The following is a 22,295-nucleotide window of genomic DNA, read 5'->3' on the forward strand; positions in this document are numbered from 1 at the left end:
AGGAAGTCCTCTGTGCACCCAGGTCTGCTGGGACACAGGCTTACCTGCCCCATTCTTGGTGACATAAGCTAGCACATTCCCCTTGGCCTGAGTGTGTGAGTCAGGTTTCTGTCCTTTTCCAGCCTTTCTCTCTAGCCAGTGTGATACGCACCCCTGTTTTCCCCCAGTCTCCACATGTCTTCCGTGTCTCCCCACGTGCTGTCCAGTTTGAAGGTGAACGGGTTGGAGTAGGGCTCTAGGTCGCTGTCCTCCGCCTCGATGAGGAGGGGTTTGTCTCCCGCAGACTGACAGACTTCCAGGTGCTGAGAGCTCGGGCGGAGCATGGGAGCGTTGTCGTTGACGTCTGACAGGAAGAGCAGCATGGTCCCCGTTCCCGTCTGTGGAGGGACACCTGGGTGGGGAGGAGGATATCCCAGCAGGGCTGCTGATTAATTCCAGAGGCTGCTCAAACACACAGATGCCTGCGAATGAGCGCTCTCGGCCTCTGCAGAAAAGAACCACTCCACGGAGACACTGAAGCCAATTCCCTTTCAATAACCTTTATTGCAAGGGCTGGATCTGTTTTCCTGCTCTTTTGAAAATCTGGGTAGGATAAGTTAATAAAACATTTGTTGAATGAGGGACAATTATCGAGTAGATGATATATCAGCCATGGAAGTTGTTAAAGCAGGAGGGGGGGCGGGGGAGGAGCAGCAGTGGGGGATGGATGTGATGTAGTTCTGGAGACCTCAGCTTCTACACTGGGTCCACACTGTGATCCTGGTCTGGATCCTGCACTAGAGTTTTGCAAGGTGTCGCCCCGGGAGGACACTGGGCAACAGGTACTTGGGATCCCACTACCTTATTTCTAAAAGCTGCATGTGTGTCTACAATGACCTCAAAATAAAAATTTATTTTTTAAAAACTATTCCACTCAAAAAACAGTGCCATTCAATAAAATATCCATGACAGAATTATGCAACCCTCACCTAAAACCAATTAGGAACACAGATTTAATATCTCCCTAAGCAACATTAATTATACAACTGTTAATTATGCAAATGTGATATACAACCATATATGCCTGGGAATCTGGGTTCATAAGACAACTCTTATTACAATTCTAATTTGCAGATTTTCTTAAATACAATCATTAAAATTACTTGATATATTTTATTTTTCTAGCTTTCTGCTTTGGTAGGTTTAGAAATACAGCCTTGAGAGAGATTATAGAGAAAAGTGTTAAAACATGCTGATAAAAATCACCGATCCTGGTTGATGACAAATTTGTCCTGCACAGTCACATTTTTCTGAGCTTATAAGATGGTCCAAGTGCAGAGAAACTGCTCATGTTTATCATATGCAATTGGCTTTGACAAAGAGCTAGAGAGTTGTCTTATGAACAGATGAAAAAGATGCTGTGGTGGTGGCTGTGTCCTTATCAGCTCATCATCTCTTCTGAATGAACACTGCCCCTCTTTCTATGGCATAGCCCCCTAATTTGCCATTTCAAGAATTATCATCAAAAATAATTATCAGTATAGATGCACAATGATAAAAAGGTTTATATCTTTCCCAGTTGTGCTGAAAGACACTCACCTGCGTCATTTCCCTTAGGAGCAAGAAAACATAGCCCCCTCTGACAATTCTGGGTCAGTGCTTACCATCATCAACAGCATGAGCGATGATTACGTAAATGCTGTCATTGACATGAGGAGATTCGCGGTCAACCGGCTTCACAGTGATGACCACCCCAGAGCGCTCATCTATGCTGACCCAGTTTGCGGGATCATAAGCCAGTTTGTATCTTGCAGAAGAAAACACATGTAATTTTTAAAATTAAAAAGTTACATCAAGAGACAAGTCCAAATATACCACGGCAGACACAATTCCCATTGTGAATCCGGGAAATTGTAAGAACCTCTGTTAGGAGTGTTCCTGGCTCTGATGAAGGCCCAGAGACCTGAGACCTGACCAGAATGTCAGAGCAATATTCACTGAGCACCAGGTGTCCTGTCCTTGTCAGGCTGCACATAACTCTGTCCACCTCGGGGAAAACATTTCATCCTGGAAAAGAGCCAGTCTTCAGTTGCCTGCAGGAGCTGGTGGCTTCATGTTAAGCCAAGCCCGCCTGTGCAACAGAAGCACAAGACTATATTACCCCTGGAGCCTAGAGGATTCACACGTGGGTAATACAGCCAGGCGACGCGGTTGTCTACATCCTGCTTCATCTGTGTGCACCTGGTAACCCTTCTAATGGGCGAGCACATCTGGCCTACCAGAATTCCCCAAGATCTGTCAGAGTCAGATGGCAGCCATCAGAACCAACTGGGACCATCGGAACCCAACCTACCTGCTGAGAGACCCACAGAAGGAAAGGCCCGGACCCCCAGGCAAACAGAAAAGATGTCACTCCCCAAAACAGCTGAAGACAGGGGATTTCATGTGCCTTCTCTTCCTCATCACTTAAAGGCCCTGGAAAAGGTCATAACTCTGTCTGATATTTGTCAAGTCAGGGTTTACAAAGGGACCAAACATACTCTAGGGACAGGAATATAGCCCTGAATCAGATTTGGGGTCTCTGTGGGTATCCCCCAGATGAGGTCCAGGCAGGGACTAGAAGCATCGGCATCATCTTGGAACTTGTTAGAAATGCAAATCCCAGACCTCAAAATCAGAGACCCCAAGGGTGAGACCCAGCAAAGGGCATTTAACAGGCCTTCCAAGTGACTCTGATTCATGCTGCAGTTGGGCCTCTTTAACTCAGCACTTGCCTGCATAGACCTGTGGTGGTCTAGAACTCCAGGTTAGCTGCCCCCAAGGAGATAAGAAAACTGAGAAGCAAGCGTCAGGAAATTTTTATAGTCAGTGGCATTACTGTGACCCCCAAGCACATGATCATTTTTTTGTAATTTATTTTTAAATATTTTAAAAAATTATTATTCCACAGTGAACTGGAAATTTTAAAAAGCAAATCTGGTCCTTCTCAATGGTTAAGTCAAGAAGCATTGCTCTAAGGAAGAATCTCAAACTCTAGTGCACACAGGGGTGTCCCGAGCAGGTGCAAGAAATGAGCAAAGCTGGTCGGATAAGGATTGATGTCAACTGATGAGCAAGAGGTCAAAGGGATCTCCCCCCATGCCCCAAATGATCATGACCCCATTGGACACAGACTCAGTAATGCGAAATCTTCCTGTTTCAAGAACATTCAGATAATTCAGGTTGTTAGCATAGTCTTGATTTTTAAATGCTGGCAGCTTTATTATCTCTTTCTTTTTATTGCAGTAAAATGCACATAACATACAATTTACCACCTTCCCCATTTTAAATTGCATTTCAGTGGGATTAAATATTAATACATCACACTGCTATGAAACCATCACCACCATCCATCTCCACAGCTCTTTTCATTCTTGTAAAATTGAACTCTATACCTACCAAACAATAACTCTCCATTTCCCCTCCTGCCAGCCCCTAGAAATCACCATTATATTTTATTTCTTTATGAGTTTTGACTACTCTAAGTACCTCCTATAAGTGGAATTGTACAGAATTTGTCTTTTTGTGACTAGTGCATTTCACTTAGCACAATGTCCTTAGGGTTCGTCCATGTTGGAGCATATTGTAGAATTCTGTTCATTTTTAAGGCCGAATAATATTCCATGGCATGTATGGACCACATTTTGTTTTCCCATTCATCATCAATGTCTCCCTGGGTTGCTTCCACATGTTAGCTATTTTGATTAATGCTGCTATCTACATGGGTGTACAAGCATCTCTTTGAGGCCCTGTTTTCAGTTCTCTTGGGCATGTACCCAGAAGTAGAATTGCTGGATCATATGGTAATTCTATTTTTAATTTTTTGAGGAACTCCCCTACTGTTTTTCTCAGAGGCTGTATCACCTTATATTCCCACCAGCAGTGCCCAAGGATACCAATTTCTCCACATTCTCCCCAACACTTGTTTTCCTTCTTGTGTGTGTGTGTGTTTTTTTTTTAATTGGAGGATAATTGCTTTACAATGTTATGTTGTCTTCTGCTGTACAACAGTGTGAATCAGCCATTGAACTGAGGTGGTTCAAATCTGGTGAACCTAGAGCCTGTTTTCTGGGGTGTTTTGATGAGTGTGAAGTGGTATCTCACTGCAGCTTTGATTTGCATTCCCCTCATGATTAGTGATGTTGAGCATCCTTCATGTGCTTATTTGCCACTTGTATCTTCTTCAGAGAAATGTCAGATTTCTTGTCCGTTTTTGGATCAGGGTGTTGTTGCTCTTGTTGAGTTTTCAAAGTTCTCTATATTTTCTGGATATTAATCCCTTATCAGATGTATGGCTTGCCAGTATTTTCTCCCATTCTGCCTTTGTACTCTGTGGATAGTGTCTTCTGATGCAAAAAAAAAAAAAAAAGTTTCGGTTTTCATGAAGTCCGATTTGACTATCTTCTGTTTTGTCATCTGTGCCATTGGTGTCATTTCCAAGAAATGATTGCCACATCCAGCGTTGTGAAGTTTTGTCCTAGGTTTTCTTCGAATAGCTGTATTATTTTAGGTCTTACATTTACTTACTTGATCCATTGTGAGTTAATTTTTTTAATAATTTTGTTTATTTATTTTTGGCTGTGCTGGGTCTTCGTTGCTGCTCAGACTTTTCTGTTAATTGCAGCGAGCAGGGGCTCCTTTCTAGTTGTGGTGCACAGACTGCTCATTGCTGTGGCTTCTTTGGTTGCTGAGCAGAAGCTCTAGCGCACGAGGGCTTCAACAGTGGCATCCCCCTCTAGAACACAGGTTCAACAGTTGTGACGCATGGGCTTAGTTGCTCCACTGCGTGTGGAATCATCCCAGATCAGGAATCGATCCCATGTCTCCTGCATTGGCAGGCAGATTCTTTACCATTGATCCAGCAGGGAAACCCTTGAGTTAATTTCTGTATATGGTGTTAGGTTTTCCGTTTGTGTCTTTGGATATCAAGAAAGCCTCTTGAAGATAAAAGAAAAGAAAGTGAAAATGAAGTCGCTCAGTCGTGTCCGACTCTTTGCGACCCCATGGGCTGTAGCCTACCAGGCTTCTCTGTCCATCGGATTTTCCATGCAAGGGTACTGGAGTGGGTTTTATCCATTCTTCCAAGCTCTTTTAATTGGAGAGTTTAATTTTTATATGTCTAAATTAATTACTGATGAGAAGGGAATTAATGTCTGTTAATTTTTTGCCCACCCCGGCTTCCACAGGCTGTGTAACCAGTTCCAGGGATAGAGACACAGCTGCCTTGCATGGGGCTGGATGTGAGGGAGGTACTGAGCTAAGAGCCGAGATGAACCGCAATGAACCACGGTTTGCACTGTCTTCCCTGGAAGTTGCAATCCTTCCACAGATTCCTGAGTTCCAAATTCAGTCCATCAGATGAATTCTGCCAGCACCATCATTGTCCGGATGGGGAGACCAGTTCCCGGCGCTATCCACTCTCCCACCTTCCTGGGGATTGTGGCAACTTCATTTTTAAAAAAACAAAACACTAAGCAATCCAAGTATGCATCAACAGATGAATGGGTAAACAAAACGTGGTATATATACACACAGTGGAAATACTATTCAGCTTTAAAAGGAAGGAAATTCTGGCACATGCTGAGCATGAATGAAACTTGAAGACACTATGTATGCTAAGTGAAATATGCCAGTCACAAAAGGAAAGTCTGTGTGATCCCATTTGTGTGAAGTACTTAGAGCAGTCACATGCATAGAGACAGAAAGTAAAATGGCTGTGCAGGGTCCTAGAGGTGGGGGAGAATGGGGGGTTTATTGTTCACTGGGTGCAGAATTTTAATTTGGGGAAATGAAGAGACGGAGGAGAGATTTTGCAGATGGGTGGTGGGAAGGTGCAATGTGACATACAGTATAAATGTACTCAATGTCCCTGAACCGCACACTTGAAAACAGTGATAATGGTAAACTCTATGTACATTTTGCCACAATTGAAAACACTTCTGCTGGCCAGAAGCCACAAGGCTGCCAGTTTACAACATTTGGTAAAGAGGGACTAGAAATACATAACAAATAATTTTAGCACAGGAAAAAGACTGTGAAATAATTGTGTGCTCTATGCGAAGGAAACAAACAAGTGAATTCCTCCCGCGAGGGTCAGAGGACACTACAGAAGGAAAACGGCATCGAACCTGGGCTAGGGGAGTTCTGGGGTGGGTGACTTATGGCATTTTCACAACTGGGATGCAGTCGCCCTCAGGAGCACGTAGAAGGAGCCAGTTTCGAACAGGAACCCTCTCTGGCACGTGGCTAATTCTGCATGAATTCCCGCCCTTCCCACTCCAGTCTCCCCACCTTATCTGGCCGGCGGTTCGATCTGGATCTGTAGCGTTGAACATTCCCAGCTGAGTCCCCGGCCCTGCGCCATCGACCTCACTGACGATGAAGGTCCCCGGGTGGAAGGTGGGTGGGTCGTTGGCATTGGTCACCCGCACACTCACAGTGGCGCTGGCCGAGGCCTGTTGGGGCCTCCGCAGCTGCCCCCCTTCACAGGAGAAGAGCGGCTCTTCGTTCTCCATGACCACGACCAGGCTCCACACTGGCTGAGTCTCATGGTCCAAAGGCTGCCACCCCAGAGAGAAGGTTTCATTAGTCCCCGTGGCTCTGCGGCCAGAGGGAGCCTCTCAGCATGAGTTGTCACTGCTAACCCAGCGCCTGTGGCTTCTGTGCTTCATTTATTATTTACATTGTCTTTGATAATGATCAAAAGACAGTTGTCAGCCCATTTTCAAATCATTTATAGAGTTCTTTTTTTTTCCCCCTCCCTCCTCCTGGTTGAAAAGAGCCACCATCAGTCAGAGGGTAATGAAAAATGCAACAAAAACCATAACCTAATGAAACATTAATGTGACAACTCTCCTGCAAAACCCCAGTGGCGCTTAGGGAAATATGGGTATTAATGATCATAGCTATTCAGGGGACAAAGTGGTCAGTGACTTAAAAGGGTTGAAAGACTAGGAATATTTGGGAAATCCAGCCCCAGGCATTTGGCATGGAAAACCCACAGAGCCCCGCTATTTACAGCGTGGTATGGCCCCTCGGCATCATCTGGGAGCTTGTTACACTGACAAGCAGAATCGGCCCCACTCCAGATATATTCATTCAGGTCTGCCTTTGAAGCTGACCCCCAGGCTGACTCACTTGCACTACACCAAAGGCACTGGTCATTCTAGGGTCTACCAAGAGCAATTAAGACTAAAGGGGCTAGGGTCAGACTGCTCCAGTCAGAACCCCTACTCCAGTCATGTGACTTTGTGAAAACAACCCAGCCTCTCTGGGCTTCAGTTTCTTCATCATTAAATGAGATAATAATACTTTATTGCAGGGCCAACTCTCTATTAGGCACAGCAGGCATAGTGTCAGGAGCCCACAGTATTTTTACGGGTCCATGCAAATGTTTTAATTTATTTCAAACCCAGAATAAAAATGCACTCATGGGGTTCGAGAAAATGTCGTCGATGATTTTATCACATCAGGAGAAAGAAACTGATGGGACTACATAAACCTACTAAATTTTGTCTAAAACAGACCCAAAGAATTGAATGTTGAAGTAACTGGTCATATCAAAAATAATCTTGAATACTGATATGATTTTGATGGGAGGAGCCATGAAGGCAAAAAGCTGAGGATCCACACAGCCCTGCATTCCTCACTGGCCATGGTGACTTGTGACCCAGCAGGCCATGTGCTCAGAACACATGGATCATCTGTTGGCACCTACTTCATTGTCAGGAGTCCTACAGAAAGGGCCTCGATATCTATAGCCACCTTCTCAGATGCATTTACCTTGATAACATTTAAAATCCCTTCATTGGTCTCAGGATCCGTCGAAATGTCAAAATGTCCCTCTTCATTGCCGTTCGTTATGTTGAACTTCACTCTCCATGCTGCTGTAGATGGTGAATCACCATCTTGAACCCCGAGACGTAACACACCCTGGCTGGCCCAGCCTTCCGAAATCTGAATGTTATACTGAGAGAGATGATCGTCATTGTCGTGGAGAAAAAGAAACACAGTCGGAAAAGAGAACAGAGAAGAAGAAAGAAAACGTAGAGAGACAACAACTTGGATGCTTCTCCTATGATTGAACTTGACCACTAAGGATCTGGAAGTCTGTCTGTTATAGCAGAAAACGTGTCAACAACAAATTATCTCGTCCCTGTGACTGGATGCCCAAATAACTGAAGAGCTGCGTAACTTTAAAAGTGCCCTTCTATCCAATGCAAGGCACCACTTTTTAGAATAATAGTACACACCTTATTTTATGCTGCCTACAAAAATCTAACTCTACTAGGATAGAGCTCTTATGTATTTTAATTAAGGTAATAATCTTTCTAATACATAATAGATCTTTAAAATAGCTCCTTATTCAATACTTTTGGTGACAAGATAATTTCTCCAGCACATCAAAATAACAATGTGTATTTTTTTCTCCAGCCCTACTTTCAAGAGTACAGCTTTTTACTAAGTTGGAGAAGGATTTTGAAACAAGACTCAGATATAATAAATATGTTCCAGTTATTACATACTGTTAAGTGAGGTGCTTTCATTGGAAATATTTAAACTTCAGTTTATACAATTAATTTTTTTTAATGACACAAAAAATAAGTGTTTGTAGCACTTGTTTATTCAGCAAAGACTGTTGTGTACCAGATTCTGGTTTAGATGCTGTGAACTAAACAGCAAAAATCCCATCCCCAAGGAGCTGAGAACTGAGTGTATGTATGTTGGGGGGTCAGGTTGGGAATTTAACCAGGTCATCAGAAAAGACTTCCCTGAGAGGGGTCAGAAGAAAGACAGAAATACAATGGACGTTTTCCTCTTAAAAATTAATATGGAAGAGTGAAAAATTAAGAAATTAAAAGCAGATCATGACTGGTTTTTATTTCCTCTCTTAGCAATCTTCTGCATTTTAAGTGGTTTCGTATTCCCAAACTGATTGGGACAATGAGTGCCGGCACCTTCCTCAAGCCTGAGGACCTAGCAGCCTGTGAAATCTTGTGCGGAGCCCTATATATAAACCAGGTGAGCTGGGGAAGGCCTGGCCCAAGTCTACCTGCCCATCTTCTTATTTCAGAGCTCCGAACATTGTGGGTCAGGCTTGGGACAACTGGGCATGGTGTCAGACATTTCTGGTTGTCACAACTTGGGATGCTACTGGCTTCCAGTGGGCAGAGGTCAAGGATGCTATTGTTCAACATGGTACAGGTCACTGGGCAGCCCCTCCCCACCCTCCCTGTGCCCTTCCTCCATCTCCAAAACATCAGCAGTGTGGAAAGTGAGAGGCCCTGAAGTGGGCAGAGCCTGGATCCTTTGTCTTCCCCAAGCCTTGGCCATCTCACCTGCAGGATGGAAAATGCAGCAGCTCCAACCAGTGAAAACCTAGGGATTCCTGTCAACACACTGAACACTGTTCTGGCCCAAAATAGTAACAAATGTAGGCTCACGTGATTGCTATTAACTGGTTCCCTATCGATGCAATTGACTTCTTGATTCTAAGCTGGAGTTATTTTGGAGATTGCCTGTATCTTGGGTGATGGAGGAATTCCCTCAGCAAACAGAGCCTGGGGCACGGAGGCTGTTCGTGGGGACTTACGTGGTCCTGCGTGAACCTGGGCATGTGGTTGTTGCTGTCTTGCACGTGCACATGGACAGTGGCTGTGGATGAGAGCGGCGGGTGGCCATAATCCCTCGCTCCAATGAGTAGTGTAAACCGAGGCGCCATCTACATAAGGAGGAAAAGGTAGGTGAAACCCTTCAAACACAGGAGAAGGAAATCTAATACAGAAATGTTCCATTTTAGCAATTTTAGTAGCCAGTCTAGCCACAGAGGGTTTCTCACTGCAAATGCAAACCCTAAGTCTGGGGCTCAGAGAGGGAGAACCCATTTTATTTTTCCAAAGCAATAAAGTGCACATAACCTCATAATCTAAGCATCCTGACAGTCGCACTTCTCCACTAACACGGTCAATCCGGAAACCACTCTCTCTCAGTACCGGTGTTTGAGAAACAAGGAAGTAAAACACTTGAGAGTTTGGAGTATTTTCTTGATCCAGATCCACTGCTAACATCTGAAAAACAGGTTGACCTGGAAAGAATTGTTTAAATTGTTACTATTGGCCAACAGCAGCCTATCCAACCAGTAGAAGAATGATTCTTTGCTGAATGGCACTGGGGCTTACACCAGAACGGATTGAGTATGTAAATACAAAGGTCAAGCTATAGACATACTAGACAAAGTGAAGAGGAATATTTAAATCGTCATAAGGTCAAGAAGGACTTTCTAATCATGATTGCAAATTCAGAGGCTTAAAGGACAAAATCCATAGATCAATGTTTAAGTGTGTGGCAAAAAAAAAAAAAAACTATATAAAAGGAAGGAAATGATAAACCAGGAAAATATATTTGGAATACATGTTGGCCGACAGAGACATAGACATTCTTAATGTCAAAGGAGGAGGTTGAAGTCAAGAAGAAAAACTGACAGTGATGCTAACAGAAGTGGACAAAGAAACAAGCAACTGACAAGGGAGCTAGAAATGGCCAGGAAAGTTATCACATGTTCAAGCACTTGGTAATTAGAGATGAACAATACACTAAGCCCAGTCATATGCTGCTGGGCTATGGATAAACTGCAACATGAAAGTTGTTTGTGTGGTTTGGAGCAGCAATTCTACCTGTCTGAATTTGTGCTAAGTAGCCAATGCTTGATGGCACACGCTTTCAGCTCAGATATGTTCACTGAAGCATGTTTTGTAAAAATAACAAAATGTGACAATGAGATGTAAATGCAACAAAAGAAGATCGGTTAAAAATCTTAAAGCACGTCCATAAAATAAAATATGACACACAAGATGCTCTAGGAGAATACTGTTAGGTTATAAACAGTAAAATTGCATTTTTAAAGAGAAAATTCTTAAATATGCACACATAAAAAGTCATGCTCATATATTTGTGTGTGTGTTAGTCACTCAGTTGTGTTTGACACTTTGTGACCCCATAAACCATAGTCCACCAGGCTTCTGCCCATGGGATTCCCCAGGCAAGAATCCTGGAATGGGTGGCCATGTTCTTCTTCAGGTGATATATTTATACATATGTGATACCAAGGGAACATTTCATGCAAAGATGGGCTCGATAAAGGACAGAAATGGTATGGACCTAACAGAAGCAGAAGATATTAAGAAGAGGTGGCAAGAATACACAGAAGAACTGTACAAAAAAGATCTTCACAACCCAGATAATCACGATGGTGTGATCACTCATCTAGAGCCAGACATCCTGGAATGTGAAGTCAAGTGGGCCTTAGAAAGCATCACTACGACCAAAGCTAGTGGAGGTAATGGAATTTCAGTGGAGCTATTTCAAATCCTGAAAGATGATGCTGTGAAAGTGCTGCACTCAATATGCCAGCAAATTTGGAAAACTCAGCAGCGGTCACAGGACTGGAAAAGGTCAGTTTTCATTCCAATCCCTAAGAAAGGCAATACCAAAGAATGCTCAAACTACCACACAATTGCACTCATCTCACATGCTAGTAAAGTAATGCTCAAAATTCTCCAAGCCAGGCTTCAACAATATGTGAACCATGAACTCCCTGATGTTCAAGCTGGTTTTAGAAAAGGCAGAGGAGCCAGAGATCAAATTGCCAACATCCACTGGATCATGGAAAAAGCAAGACAGTTCCAGAAAAACATCTATTTCTGCTTTATTGACTATGCCAAAGCCTTTGACTGTATGGATCACAGTAAACTGTGGAAAATTCTGAGAGAGACTGGAATACCAGACCACCTGACCTGCCTCTTGGGAAACCTATATGCAGGTCAGGAAGCAACAGTTAGAACTGGACATGGAACAACAGACTGGTTCCAAATAGGAAAAGGAGTACGTCAAGGCTGTATATTGTCACCCTGCTTATTTAACTTATATGCAGAGTACATCATGAGAAACGCTGGACTGGAAGAAACACAAGCTGGAATCAAGATTGCCGGGAGAAATATCAATAACCTCAGATATGCAGATGACACCACTCTTATGGCAGAAAGTGAAGAGGAGCTAAAAAGCCTCTTGATGAAAGTGAAAGAGGAGAGTGAAAAAGTTGGCTTAAAGTTCAACATTCAGAAAACCCAAAGATCATGGCATCTGGTCCCATCACTTCATGGGAAATAGATGGGGAAACAGTGGAAACAGTGTCAGACTTTATTTTTGGGGGCTCCAAAATCACTGCAGATGGTGACTGCAGCCATGAAATTAAAAGACGCTTACTCCTTGGAAGAAAAGTTATGACCAACCTAGATAGCATATTCAAAAGAAGAGACATTACTTTGCCGACTAAGGTCCGCTTAGTCAAGGCTATGGTTTTTCCTGCGGTCATGTATGGATGTGAGAGTTGGACTGTGAAGAAGGCTGAGCACCGAAGAATTCATGCTTTTGAACTGTGGTGTTGGAGAAGACTCTTGAGAGTCCCTTGGACTGCAAGGAGATCCAACCAGTCCATTCTGAAGGAGATCAACCCTGGGATTTCTTTGGAGGGAATGATGCTAAAGCTGAAACTCCAGTACTTTGGCCACCTCATGCGAAGAGTTGACTCATTGGAAAAGACTCTGATGCTGGGAGGGATTGGGGGCAGGAGAAGGGAACGACAGAGGATGAGATGGCTGGATGGCATCACGGAATCGATGGACGTGAGTCTGTGTGAACTCCGGGAGATGGTGATGGACATGGAGGCCTGGCATGCTGCAATTCATGGGGTCGCAAAGAGTCGGACAAGACTGAGTGACTGAACTGAACTGAATATAAACACATATACATTTTGTACTATGATAAAGATGAAAAAAATATGTAGATATACAAATATACATTTGTAATTATCTGTATAAATCTGTGAGTATATACACACATATAAATGTAACATACCATGTGTGTATACACACACACATATGTAAAGTACAAAGAAGAATATTGAAAGAATCTAAACTAGAACATTAACGGTACTTATCTCTAATTGGTAGCATTAAAGATGCTTCCTATTTCAGTCTTTTTGTTTTTTGGAATTTTCCAAATTTCCCAGAGACTGTTTTGCAAAATAAATAATGCTTTTTGTTATTCAAATAGATGCACATTTAAATGAGGATGATTTGGGTTTCAAGACTTGCAGAATCCTAGCTCAGGACTTTTAGATGCCGTCTTGCTGCTATTTTATAGATGTTTACAGATGAGAACTTCGCAGAGATATGCAGGATCCCACCACCCACCTCTGCTTCTTCTTCCTCCGTTCATTTATTTTAGGTTGATATTTACAGATTAGCTTTTCCAACTGACAATTTCCACATCATTTTGCTGCTGATACAAAATGAGGCATGGAGACCTCATGGCATTTTGCTCTCACCCAGGGCCTGTGACCTTTGGGATGTGAACAGTGAGAGGCTCCCTGAAGACAACTAGGACTGAGGCGCCCTGTCAGTACAGAAGCTGGAAAACCTTCACAGCACAGAGAAGGCAGGGACCCCCTCAGCCCCACCTTGCGCACCTGCGGCATGGTCCTCGTTCACACTGATGTTAAATTCCTTCTCAGGGAACTCGGGAGCATGATCATTCACATCGTTGATCCTGATGTTGATAATCAAGGATTTATCCACGATGTGTCCTGTTAAGCGGTTGGCAACATCAAAATAAACCTAAGAAGCAGAGAAACCATATTACTGTTGCAGAACCATTGATTTGATGGCACGAATCCCATCCCAGTCAGTAATACTGTGTGTCCTGCATCAGTGTCCTCCATAGACTGAAAGTTCCTGAAGGCAGGGGTCACAGGCTCTCATTCACCCTGTGACCCCAGGGACTGAGCGTAGACTGGGCACTCAACAAGTGTTTGTAGGACAGATCAATGAGCTGACTTGAAAAAACACTTCACTCATTATTATTATTAATAGTAGGTTCAAATCTCAATTTCTCCACTTGTATCAACATAGGCAAGTTGTTATGAGCCTCAGTTCCTATATACTATATGTCTTGTAATGAAAAGTAAGCACACTACTGCATATTGGTAAAACGTTGCAGAGAGAAAACACTTAAGCTTTGGGGAGAGGGAACATTTAAAAGCAACTAGGACTAGGGATTCCCTGCAGCTCTAGTGCTTAGGACTTAGTACTTTCATTGCCGTGGGCCCAAGTTTGATCCCCGCAAGCCCCACAACCAATAAATAAATAAACTAGGACACCTATGGGCGTCCTTGATAGCTCGGTGGGTGAAGAATCTGCCTGCAATGCAGGAGACACAGGAGATGAGGCTTCAATCCCTGGGTTGGGAAGATGCCCTGGAGGAGAACACGGCAGCCCACGCCAGTATTCTGGCCTGAAAGATCCCATGGACAGAGGAGCCTGGTGGGCTACCATCCAAAGGGTCTCAAAGAGTCCAACACAACTGAGCAACCACACACACACACACACACACACACACACAGAATAATAAGCTAGAAATCATTAAGAAAGATAATTTACAACCCCAAGTGTTCAGAAGTTAAGCAAAGCATTCCTAAATAATGTACAGACCAAAGAAGAAATCACAATGGAAATCAGAAAATATTTTGAACTTAAATGGTAATTAAAACACAACAAATCAAAATGCATTTTCCTCTCAACATTCAAATATCAAACTCAGACTTTCTTTTCGTGCTTTGATTCTGTAGAAGCCAGCAGCTCACTAAAAGCTTGCAAAATGATTGTTTACAGACACGCAACCATTTTTGTGTTTGGCAATAGGGATTTTTGAGATTTGCCTGTACTATAACATCTAGGTCTCAAATTCCCTGTCGAAAGCATGTTACCGAGACACTTTTGCCTGAATTATATTCTGCTTATACAAAATGTTTAGTGAAATAAACGTGCAGTTCTTTTATTCTTCACATCAATGGCTTGGGTGTGAAGAAGCAACCAGAAGTCTTTCTGACAGTGTGGTGGTGTAAAAGTTTCTGCTTTGGTAGCATTCCTGGAGACTTTGGAGTCTTGCAAAACTCAACTCACAGTGAATCAGATTGGTGAAGTATTTATGGAATAAAAAAGTGAAGTGAAAGTGAAGTCGCTCAGTCGTGTCCGACTCTTTGCGACCCCATGGACTGTAGCCTATCAGGCTCCTCCATCCGTGGGATTTTCCAGGCAAGAGTGCTGGAGTGGATTGCCATTTCCTTCTCCAGGGGATCTTCCCGACCCAGGGATCGAACCCGGGTCTCCCACATTGCAGGCAGACGCTTTACCGTCTGAGCCACCAGGGAAGCTGGTGGAATGAAAAGGTAGAAAGAAAATAAGCCACACATTTGCCATTGACAAAGGAACAAACATGGCGAAGGCGCCATTGATCTGAGGGGTCATGATCTCACAAGGTCTTGTGAATGTCCCTGATTTGTGCCCCATAACAGAATCACTGTCAAAAGCAGAAAGCTCATGGGCCAGGTCCATCATTCTGCCTCAGCCAAATCACATCTGTAAGAGATTCAGGAACTGCATCATCACCCACTTACACAAAACAGCTGTTACATGTGGAAACCAACAAAAAGGCAGCCTGAACCACAAGAGCCTTGATTCTGTTTTTTGAAAATAACAGTACCCATCCCAGCACTGACTAATGATTGCTTGCTGGAAAGGGCATTCTCTGGAACTGCTGAAGATGTAAGTGAATGGAAGCATCTTGAGAGGACAAGTGTCCTTACACAACCCCCGCTGCAGAGCTCCTCCCATCATTCTGCTCTGAGCAGATGCTAAAATTGGTATGCATGCGTGCGTGCATACATGCACGTGTGCAACAAAAGCTGAGGTGCCAGTGGGAATCCTTGGGTCCTTCTGTCTCCTTGAAAGCCAATTACACCCTGTTGTTACCATATTTTTTGCAAATGATTATGTGAAGTTGTGCGTGCATGCGTGCTAAGTCCTTTAGTCAAATCTGACTTTCTGCGACCCTATGGGCTGTAGCCCACCAGGCTCCTCTGTCCATGGGATTCTCCAGGCAAGAATACTGGAGTAGGTTGCCATTTCTTTCTCCAGGGGCTCTTTCTGAACCAGAGATCAAACTCACATCTCCTGCACTGGCAAGCAGGTTCTTTACCACTAGTACCACCTGGGAAGCTCCATGTGAAGCTGTAAGGACACACAAAATATTAAATATAAAAACATATAAACAAAAGCAATGTTCTTAAGCCCACTCCTGAGGAAACTTAGAGAGCATCTTCCTCAAATGGTTCATTCAGGAGGGTGGTCCATGAGATTGCCTCAGCACCAATGAGGCATTTGGTGCCAACTCTTGAAGACAACAACAACAGACTGGTTCCAAATAGAAAAAGGGGTATGTCAAGGCTATATATTGTCACCCTGCTTATTTAACATATGCAGAGTACATTGTAAGAAACACTGGGCTGGAGGAAGCACAAGCTGGACTCAAGATTGCCGGGAGAAATATCAATAACCTCCCATATGCAGATGACACCACCCTGATGGCAGAAAGTGAAGAGAACTAAACAGCCTCTTGATGAAAGTGAAAGAGAAGAGTGAAAAAGTTGACTTAAAGCTCAACATTCAGAAAACGAAGATCATGGCATCTGGTCCCATCACTTCATGGCAAATAGATGGAGAAACAGTGGAAAGAGTGGCTGACTTTATTTGGGGGGCCTCCAAAATCACTGCAGACTGTGATTGCAGCCATGAAATTAAAAGACGCTTACTCCTTGGAAGGAGAGTTATGACCAACCTAGATTGCATATTCAAAAGCAGAGACATTACTTTGTCGACAAAGGTCCATCTGGTCAAGGCTATGGTTTTCCCAGTGGTCATGTATGGATGTGAGAGTTGGACTATAAAGAAAGCTGAGCGCCGAAGAATTGATGCTTTTGAACTGTGGTGTTGGAGAAGACTCTTGAGAGTCCCTTGGACTCCACAGAGATCCAACCAGTCCATCCCAAAGGAGATCAGTCCTGGATGTTCATTGATAGGACTGAAGTTGAAGCTGAAACTCCAATACTTTGGCCACCTGATGTGAAGAGCTGACTTATGTGAAAAGACCCTGATGCTGGGAAAGATTGAGGGCAGGAAGAGAAGGGGTCAACAGAGGATGAGATGGCTGGATGGCATCACTGACTCAATGGACGTGAGTTTGAGTGAACTCCGGGAGTTGGTGATGGACAGGGAGGCCTGGCGTGCTGTGGTTCATGGTGTCTCAAAGAGCCGGACACGACTGAGTGACTGAACTGAACTGAACTTGAAGGCAAGGTTTTAAGGGAGAAGGCACCACTGTCTTAGTCATTTATCTTTAGGGCAGAAGAAACAGAAAGTGACTCAGAGACCACATCAGAGGGCTCCAGCAATGACTCTGCTCCCTGAAGAGTGAGCAGTTCTCCAGTATCACAATGCACCTGTCATGTCAGGGCAATTTAGAGACTATTCATGCAGAGAAATTACTGTTCTTGCACGAGGTCAAAATGTTTAAATGGAATCCTTAATTTTCATAAAATTTAATAATTTTTTAGCCTATGAATGTTGACAATAGGCAGTACAAATGCTTGCAAGGACATAGATGCAAGGTGGTCACCTCTGTGGAATCAGATCAGAGAAGAAATTGGGAGTGAGGAGAGGTTTTTAATGACTATACCATTAGCATAAATAAGTAAATAAATTCTTAGGGATTTTTAAATTCCATAAGAAGCCTTTATTAGCTTTATACCTAAAAAATAAGATAAGCAACAGGAAAGTCTCATTCACTACTTGTGGGAATGCAAACGGTGTAGCTACTTTGGAAGACAGTTTGGCAATTTCTTACAAAACTAAACATACTCTTACCACACAATCCAACAATCATGTTACGTCCTGAACATGGGTGTTCAGTTTTATTCATAATCATTAAAATTTGGAAGCAACCAAGATGGCCTTCAGCAGGTGAACGGATAAACAAAGAGTGGTACATCCATGGTATTCCACAATGGAATATTTTTCAGCAATGGGAAGACATGGAGGAAGCTTCCGTGCATATTGCCAAGAGAAAGGAGACAATCTTGAACAGGTGACAGACTGTACCATTCCAACCCTATGATATTCTGGAAAAGGCAAAACCGTGCAGACAGTAACAGGATCAGCCGGTGCCAAGGGCTCCGAGGAAAGGAAGGAATGAATAGATGGAGCACAGGGAAACCTTAGGGCAGTGAAACCATGATGCCAGAAGGGTGGGTGCATGTCACTATACATTGCCAAAACCCAGAATGTACAGCACAAAGAGTGAATCCACGTGTAAACTATGGGCTTTGGTTAATGATTATGTATGGCATTGGTTCATCGATCGTAACAAATGTCCTATAGTAATGCAGAATGTTAATAATAGAGCAAACTATGGGATGAGTGGGAAAGTGAGCAGGTAATAGGAACTCTGTGCATGTATGCGTGCTATGTCCCTTCAGTCGTGTCTGACTCTTTGCGACCCCATGGACTGTAGCCAGCCAGGGTCCTTTGTCCATGGCATTCTCCAGGCAAGAATACTGGAGTGGGTTGCCATACCCTCCTCCAGGGGATCTTTCTGACCTCGGGGTCAAACTCACATCTCCAAGAGGTAGATTCTTTACCACTGAGTCACTGGGGAAGCCCATAGGAATTCTGTACTTTCTATCTATTTTTCTGTAACCCTAAAACGGTTCTAAGAAATAGTCTATTAATTTTAAAAAAGGGCCCCTGCTTGCAAAATAAGGCATAGGCAATCATATATATATATATATAAAGTAGGTCTACTCTGACTTGCTACTGAATCTCTCACTGCTTTAGGAAAAAAAATAGCAATTTTATTTGTTGAAGACTGAAAAGCTTTCAGGGAGTCTGCAGAGAGTCAGAAGGAACACCAAGGAGCTCTCAAGCAAATGACCTTTTATGGTGGGAATGCTGGTTTCTCCTCTCAAGGGGCCTCTGGTGACTAGATGCAGAGCCCTGCTCAGGGACAATGAGTAAGTATGGGGCTTATTGCCAGAGAAGAAGCTCCAATGTGGCCCAGGGAGGGTGGACTTGCCTGGGGCCTGGCTGAGTCTGAGTCTGAGTCTGAGTCTGAAGTCGCTCAGTCATGTCCGACTCTTTGCGACCCCATGGACTGTAGCCTATCAGGCTCCTCCGTCCATGGGATTTTCCAGGCAAGAGTGCTGGAGTGGATTGCCATTTCCTTCTCCAGGGGATCTTCCCGACCCAGGGATCAAAACCGGGTCTCCCGCATGGTAGGCAGACGCTTTACCATCTGAGCCACCAGGGAAGCTCAGCTCCTTTCTTTTTTCATAAATCCTGGAGGGAGGCTCCCTTGTATTCCTCCTCTGCAACATTTTAAAAATATATTTATTTATCTGGCTGCAGTGAGTCTTAGTTGCGGCACACAAAATCTTGGGTCTTCTTGTGGCAGGAAGATCTTTATGAACTCAGTTGCAGCATGTGGGCTCTTGTTCCCTGACCCGGGATCGAACCCAGGCCCTCTGCACTGGGAGTACTGAGTCTTAGCCATGGGACCACCAGGGAAGTCCACCTGCTCTGAATTATTTGAGAGAGTCCATGACTGTCAGGCTCACAGCCTGGAGGCAGAGCAGCCCAGATTCAAGTGCAGTTAGGTGTGGGGTCGACTTGATGGTGCCACCAGCTGGTACTTCGTCTCTTCCCTCTATGGCCCCAGAGTCCAGAGTAGGCTGCTTCACCAGTCGTCTTAGGACCCTAAGAGCTTCAGGCAGCCATCTGCCCCACCCTCCACTTTTCCTCGTAGCCCACATGGCCTGATCTACTTCACTGTTTGTACCTCCTCAGGCCTTTTCCCCAGCAGACTCGCTGCTCGCTGATCAGCAGCCACCATGGTGGTCCCGCTCAGCGTCGTAAGATGCTGCCCCAGGCCACACGTCCACTCTTGTTCAGCTCTCTCCTCTCCCTCTATGAGACAAAGGATGCTGCGAGGCTGCTAGTCCTGAACTTGTCTGCTTTGGGGACTCCAACATACATTTTTAAATTTCTGTGCAAGCTAACTGGCTTTCTCCAGCACTGTTTTTCCACATGCTCCTCCATAATTTATGATGGTGCTGGCAAAGCTCTGCTCCTTAATCACCCTGACTTCTGGCTCTAAGTTTGTGCCAACTAAAAACAAGTGTTTTAAGTGTTTCCTCCCACTTAAAAACAAGAGCCACAGGTTTGTTTTATGTTTATTATTCTATGTTACATTTATTATCCTAAAGCTACATCTGAGACCTTTAGTTCTGAAAGATGCCTGAGAGGCATAAGTGCTATTTGTTTCTGGCAAGATGCTAAGAATTTCCAGGGACTCAGAATCACAATGGGGAAAGGAAATGTCATGGATATTCTCTACACTTTTAAAGGGTTTTCAGACTTTTGTTACAGCCTTCAGATTTATATCCTTGGGTAAACACACCACAGGGCATTGATGTGATAGCAACATGAAATTACATGTACAAGATCCTTTATCCTAGGCACAAGCATATAAAAGGAAACATCTTAAATGCCAAGCACACAATACAAACTCACATCTATGCATAGCTTAGAAATAGGTGAAGATAACTATGTTGGGATAAAGAGCCACAAATAATTATTATGAGGAATGTAAAAAGGTGACTTTCTTGAGTGTACTTGTACCCTATGAAATTGAGCATATTTTGATATAAATAGAAAAGATCTCTACACAGAAAAACGACTTTTTCCCTCTCTCGGTCTTAAATCTTCCAGCAATTCTCAGTTGGTGCTGCTGTTTCCTTTTTTAAAATGTTTTATTTACTTATTTATTTTGGGTTGTTCTTGGTCTTTCTTGCTGCACAGGCTTTAGTCCAGTTTCAGTGAGTGGGGGCTGCTCTCTAGCTGTGGTACACGCTGGCCTCAGATTGCAGTGGCTTCTATGTTGCAGAGCTTTAGAGTGCAAGCTCAGTATTTGAGGTGCACGGGCTTAACTGCTCTGGGGCATGTGGAGTCTCTCCAGACCAGGAATCAAACCCAGGTCTCCTGCATTGGCAGGCAGATTCTTTACCACTGAGCCAACAGGGAAGCCCCTGCTACTGCTTTCTTGTAGGTTTTTTTATGGGATTAACCAGAAATTAGCTCCTCCCACCACCCTGTCACCTTCGGAACACAAGTTTTAGCCAGCTTTAGTGTCTCCTTTGGAGAAGGCAGTGGCACCCCACTCCAGTACTCTTGCCTGGAAAATCCCATGGACGGAGGAGCCTGGTAGGCTACAGTCCATTGGATCACTAAGAGTCGGACACGACTGAGCGACTTCACTTTCACCTTTCACTTTTATGCATTGGAGAAGGAAATGGCAGTCCACTCCAGTGTTCTTTCCTGGAGAATCCCAGGGACAGGGGAGCCTGGTGGGCTGCCGTCTATGGTGTCGCACAGAGTCAGACACGACTGAAACGACTCAGCAGCAGCAGCAGCAGTGTCTCCTTTGCTATCTGCAGGAGTAAAGCAGTGCTGCTAGAGCTGTCTTCTTGCCAATACATTAGACTTACTGAATTTTTAATAACATCCTGTCCTTAAGGACCGTCAAAAAGCGGTAGTAAGCATTCTTAGAGAAGCCGGTGATTAAGCTAGAGCACTCAGTTTGGGTAGTGTGCCTATGACACTCTGCTTGTCCCACCTTCAGGGCTGATAATCCTCAGCAGCCTGTCTCACATCTTGCTAACTAGTAGCTAACCCCTTGGGTTAGTCCCCTATGACTTTTGCATCAAGCTGGATACCTACGACAAAAATGCATTCTCCTGCAGTTCTGGAGGCCAGCACCAAAACTGGGGTATCTATAGGGTGGATTCCTTCCTGGGACTCTGCAGAATGGTCCACTCCAGGCCCCTCTTCTTACTTCCCACGGTGTCAGCGATCCTTAGTGTTTTCCTGGCCTATAGACCCATCCAGTTTCTGTCTCCAGCTTCCCATGGCCTCCTTTTCTTTCTCTCTGTGTCCAAATCTCCCTCCCCTTACAAGGATGCTGGTTACTAGACCAAGACCTAACCCAATTCAGCATGGTATTCAGATGCTGTCATAACCAACTCTTAGCAACCCCATGGACTGTAGCCCACCAGGATCCTCTGTGCATGGGATTTCCCAAGCAAGAATACTGGAGTGGGTTGCCATTCCCTCCTCCCTGACCCAGGGATTGACCCAGTATCCTTTGCTACCTGGGAATCCCAAATGCCAACCTTAGTACATTATTAAAGATGTTAAAAGCAATCAAACAACAGTAACCAAAATGAAACCGCCCCAAGCACTACGTATTTTGTTCCATCCTTGCACAGCTTG

General features: G+C 44.0%; 1 protein-coding gene across 14 annotated transcripts in view; it reads right to left on the reverse strand.

Moving 5' to 3' along the window:
- CDH26 (cadherin 26) overlaps positions 1-22,295 on the reverse strand; it is an 84,247-nt gene that overhangs the window by 47,247 nt on the left and 14,705 nt on the right. For 9 of the 14 annotated variants that reach the window (XR_009595950.1, XM_042229916.2, XM_042229918.1 and 6 more), the window contains 7 exons: positions 13,535-13,691; positions 9,936-10,102; positions 9,611-9,739; positions 7,801-7,986; positions 6,310-6,578; positions 1,644-1,786; positions 152-421 (listed from right to left, as the gene is read on the reverse strand). Coding sequence is in view for 13 of the 14 variants with exons in the window: in XM_042229916.2 (XP_042085850.1) it covers positions 152-421; positions 1,644-1,786; positions 6,310-6,578; positions 7,801-7,986; positions 9,611-9,739; positions 9,936-10,102; positions 13,535-13,691 (1,321 nt within the window). In the remaining variant the exon portion in view is untranslated. The remainder of the gene's footprint in view (positions 1-151; positions 422-1,643; positions 1,787-6,309; positions 6,579-7,800; positions 7,987-9,610; positions 9,740-9,935; positions 10,103-13,534; positions 13,692-22,295) is intronic. The other 5 variants (XM_060396947.1, XM_060396946.1, XM_042229914.2 and 2 more) reach the window with 3 other exon arrangements.

Source organism: Ovis aries, chromosome 13 (genome assembly GCF_016772045.2).
Source record: "Ovis aries strain OAR_USU_Benz2616 breed Rambouillet chromosome 13, ARS-UI_Ramb_v3.0, whole genome shotgun sequence".
Lineage (NCBI taxonomy): Eukaryota > Metazoa > Chordata > Mammalia > Artiodactyla > Bovidae > Ovis > Ovis aries.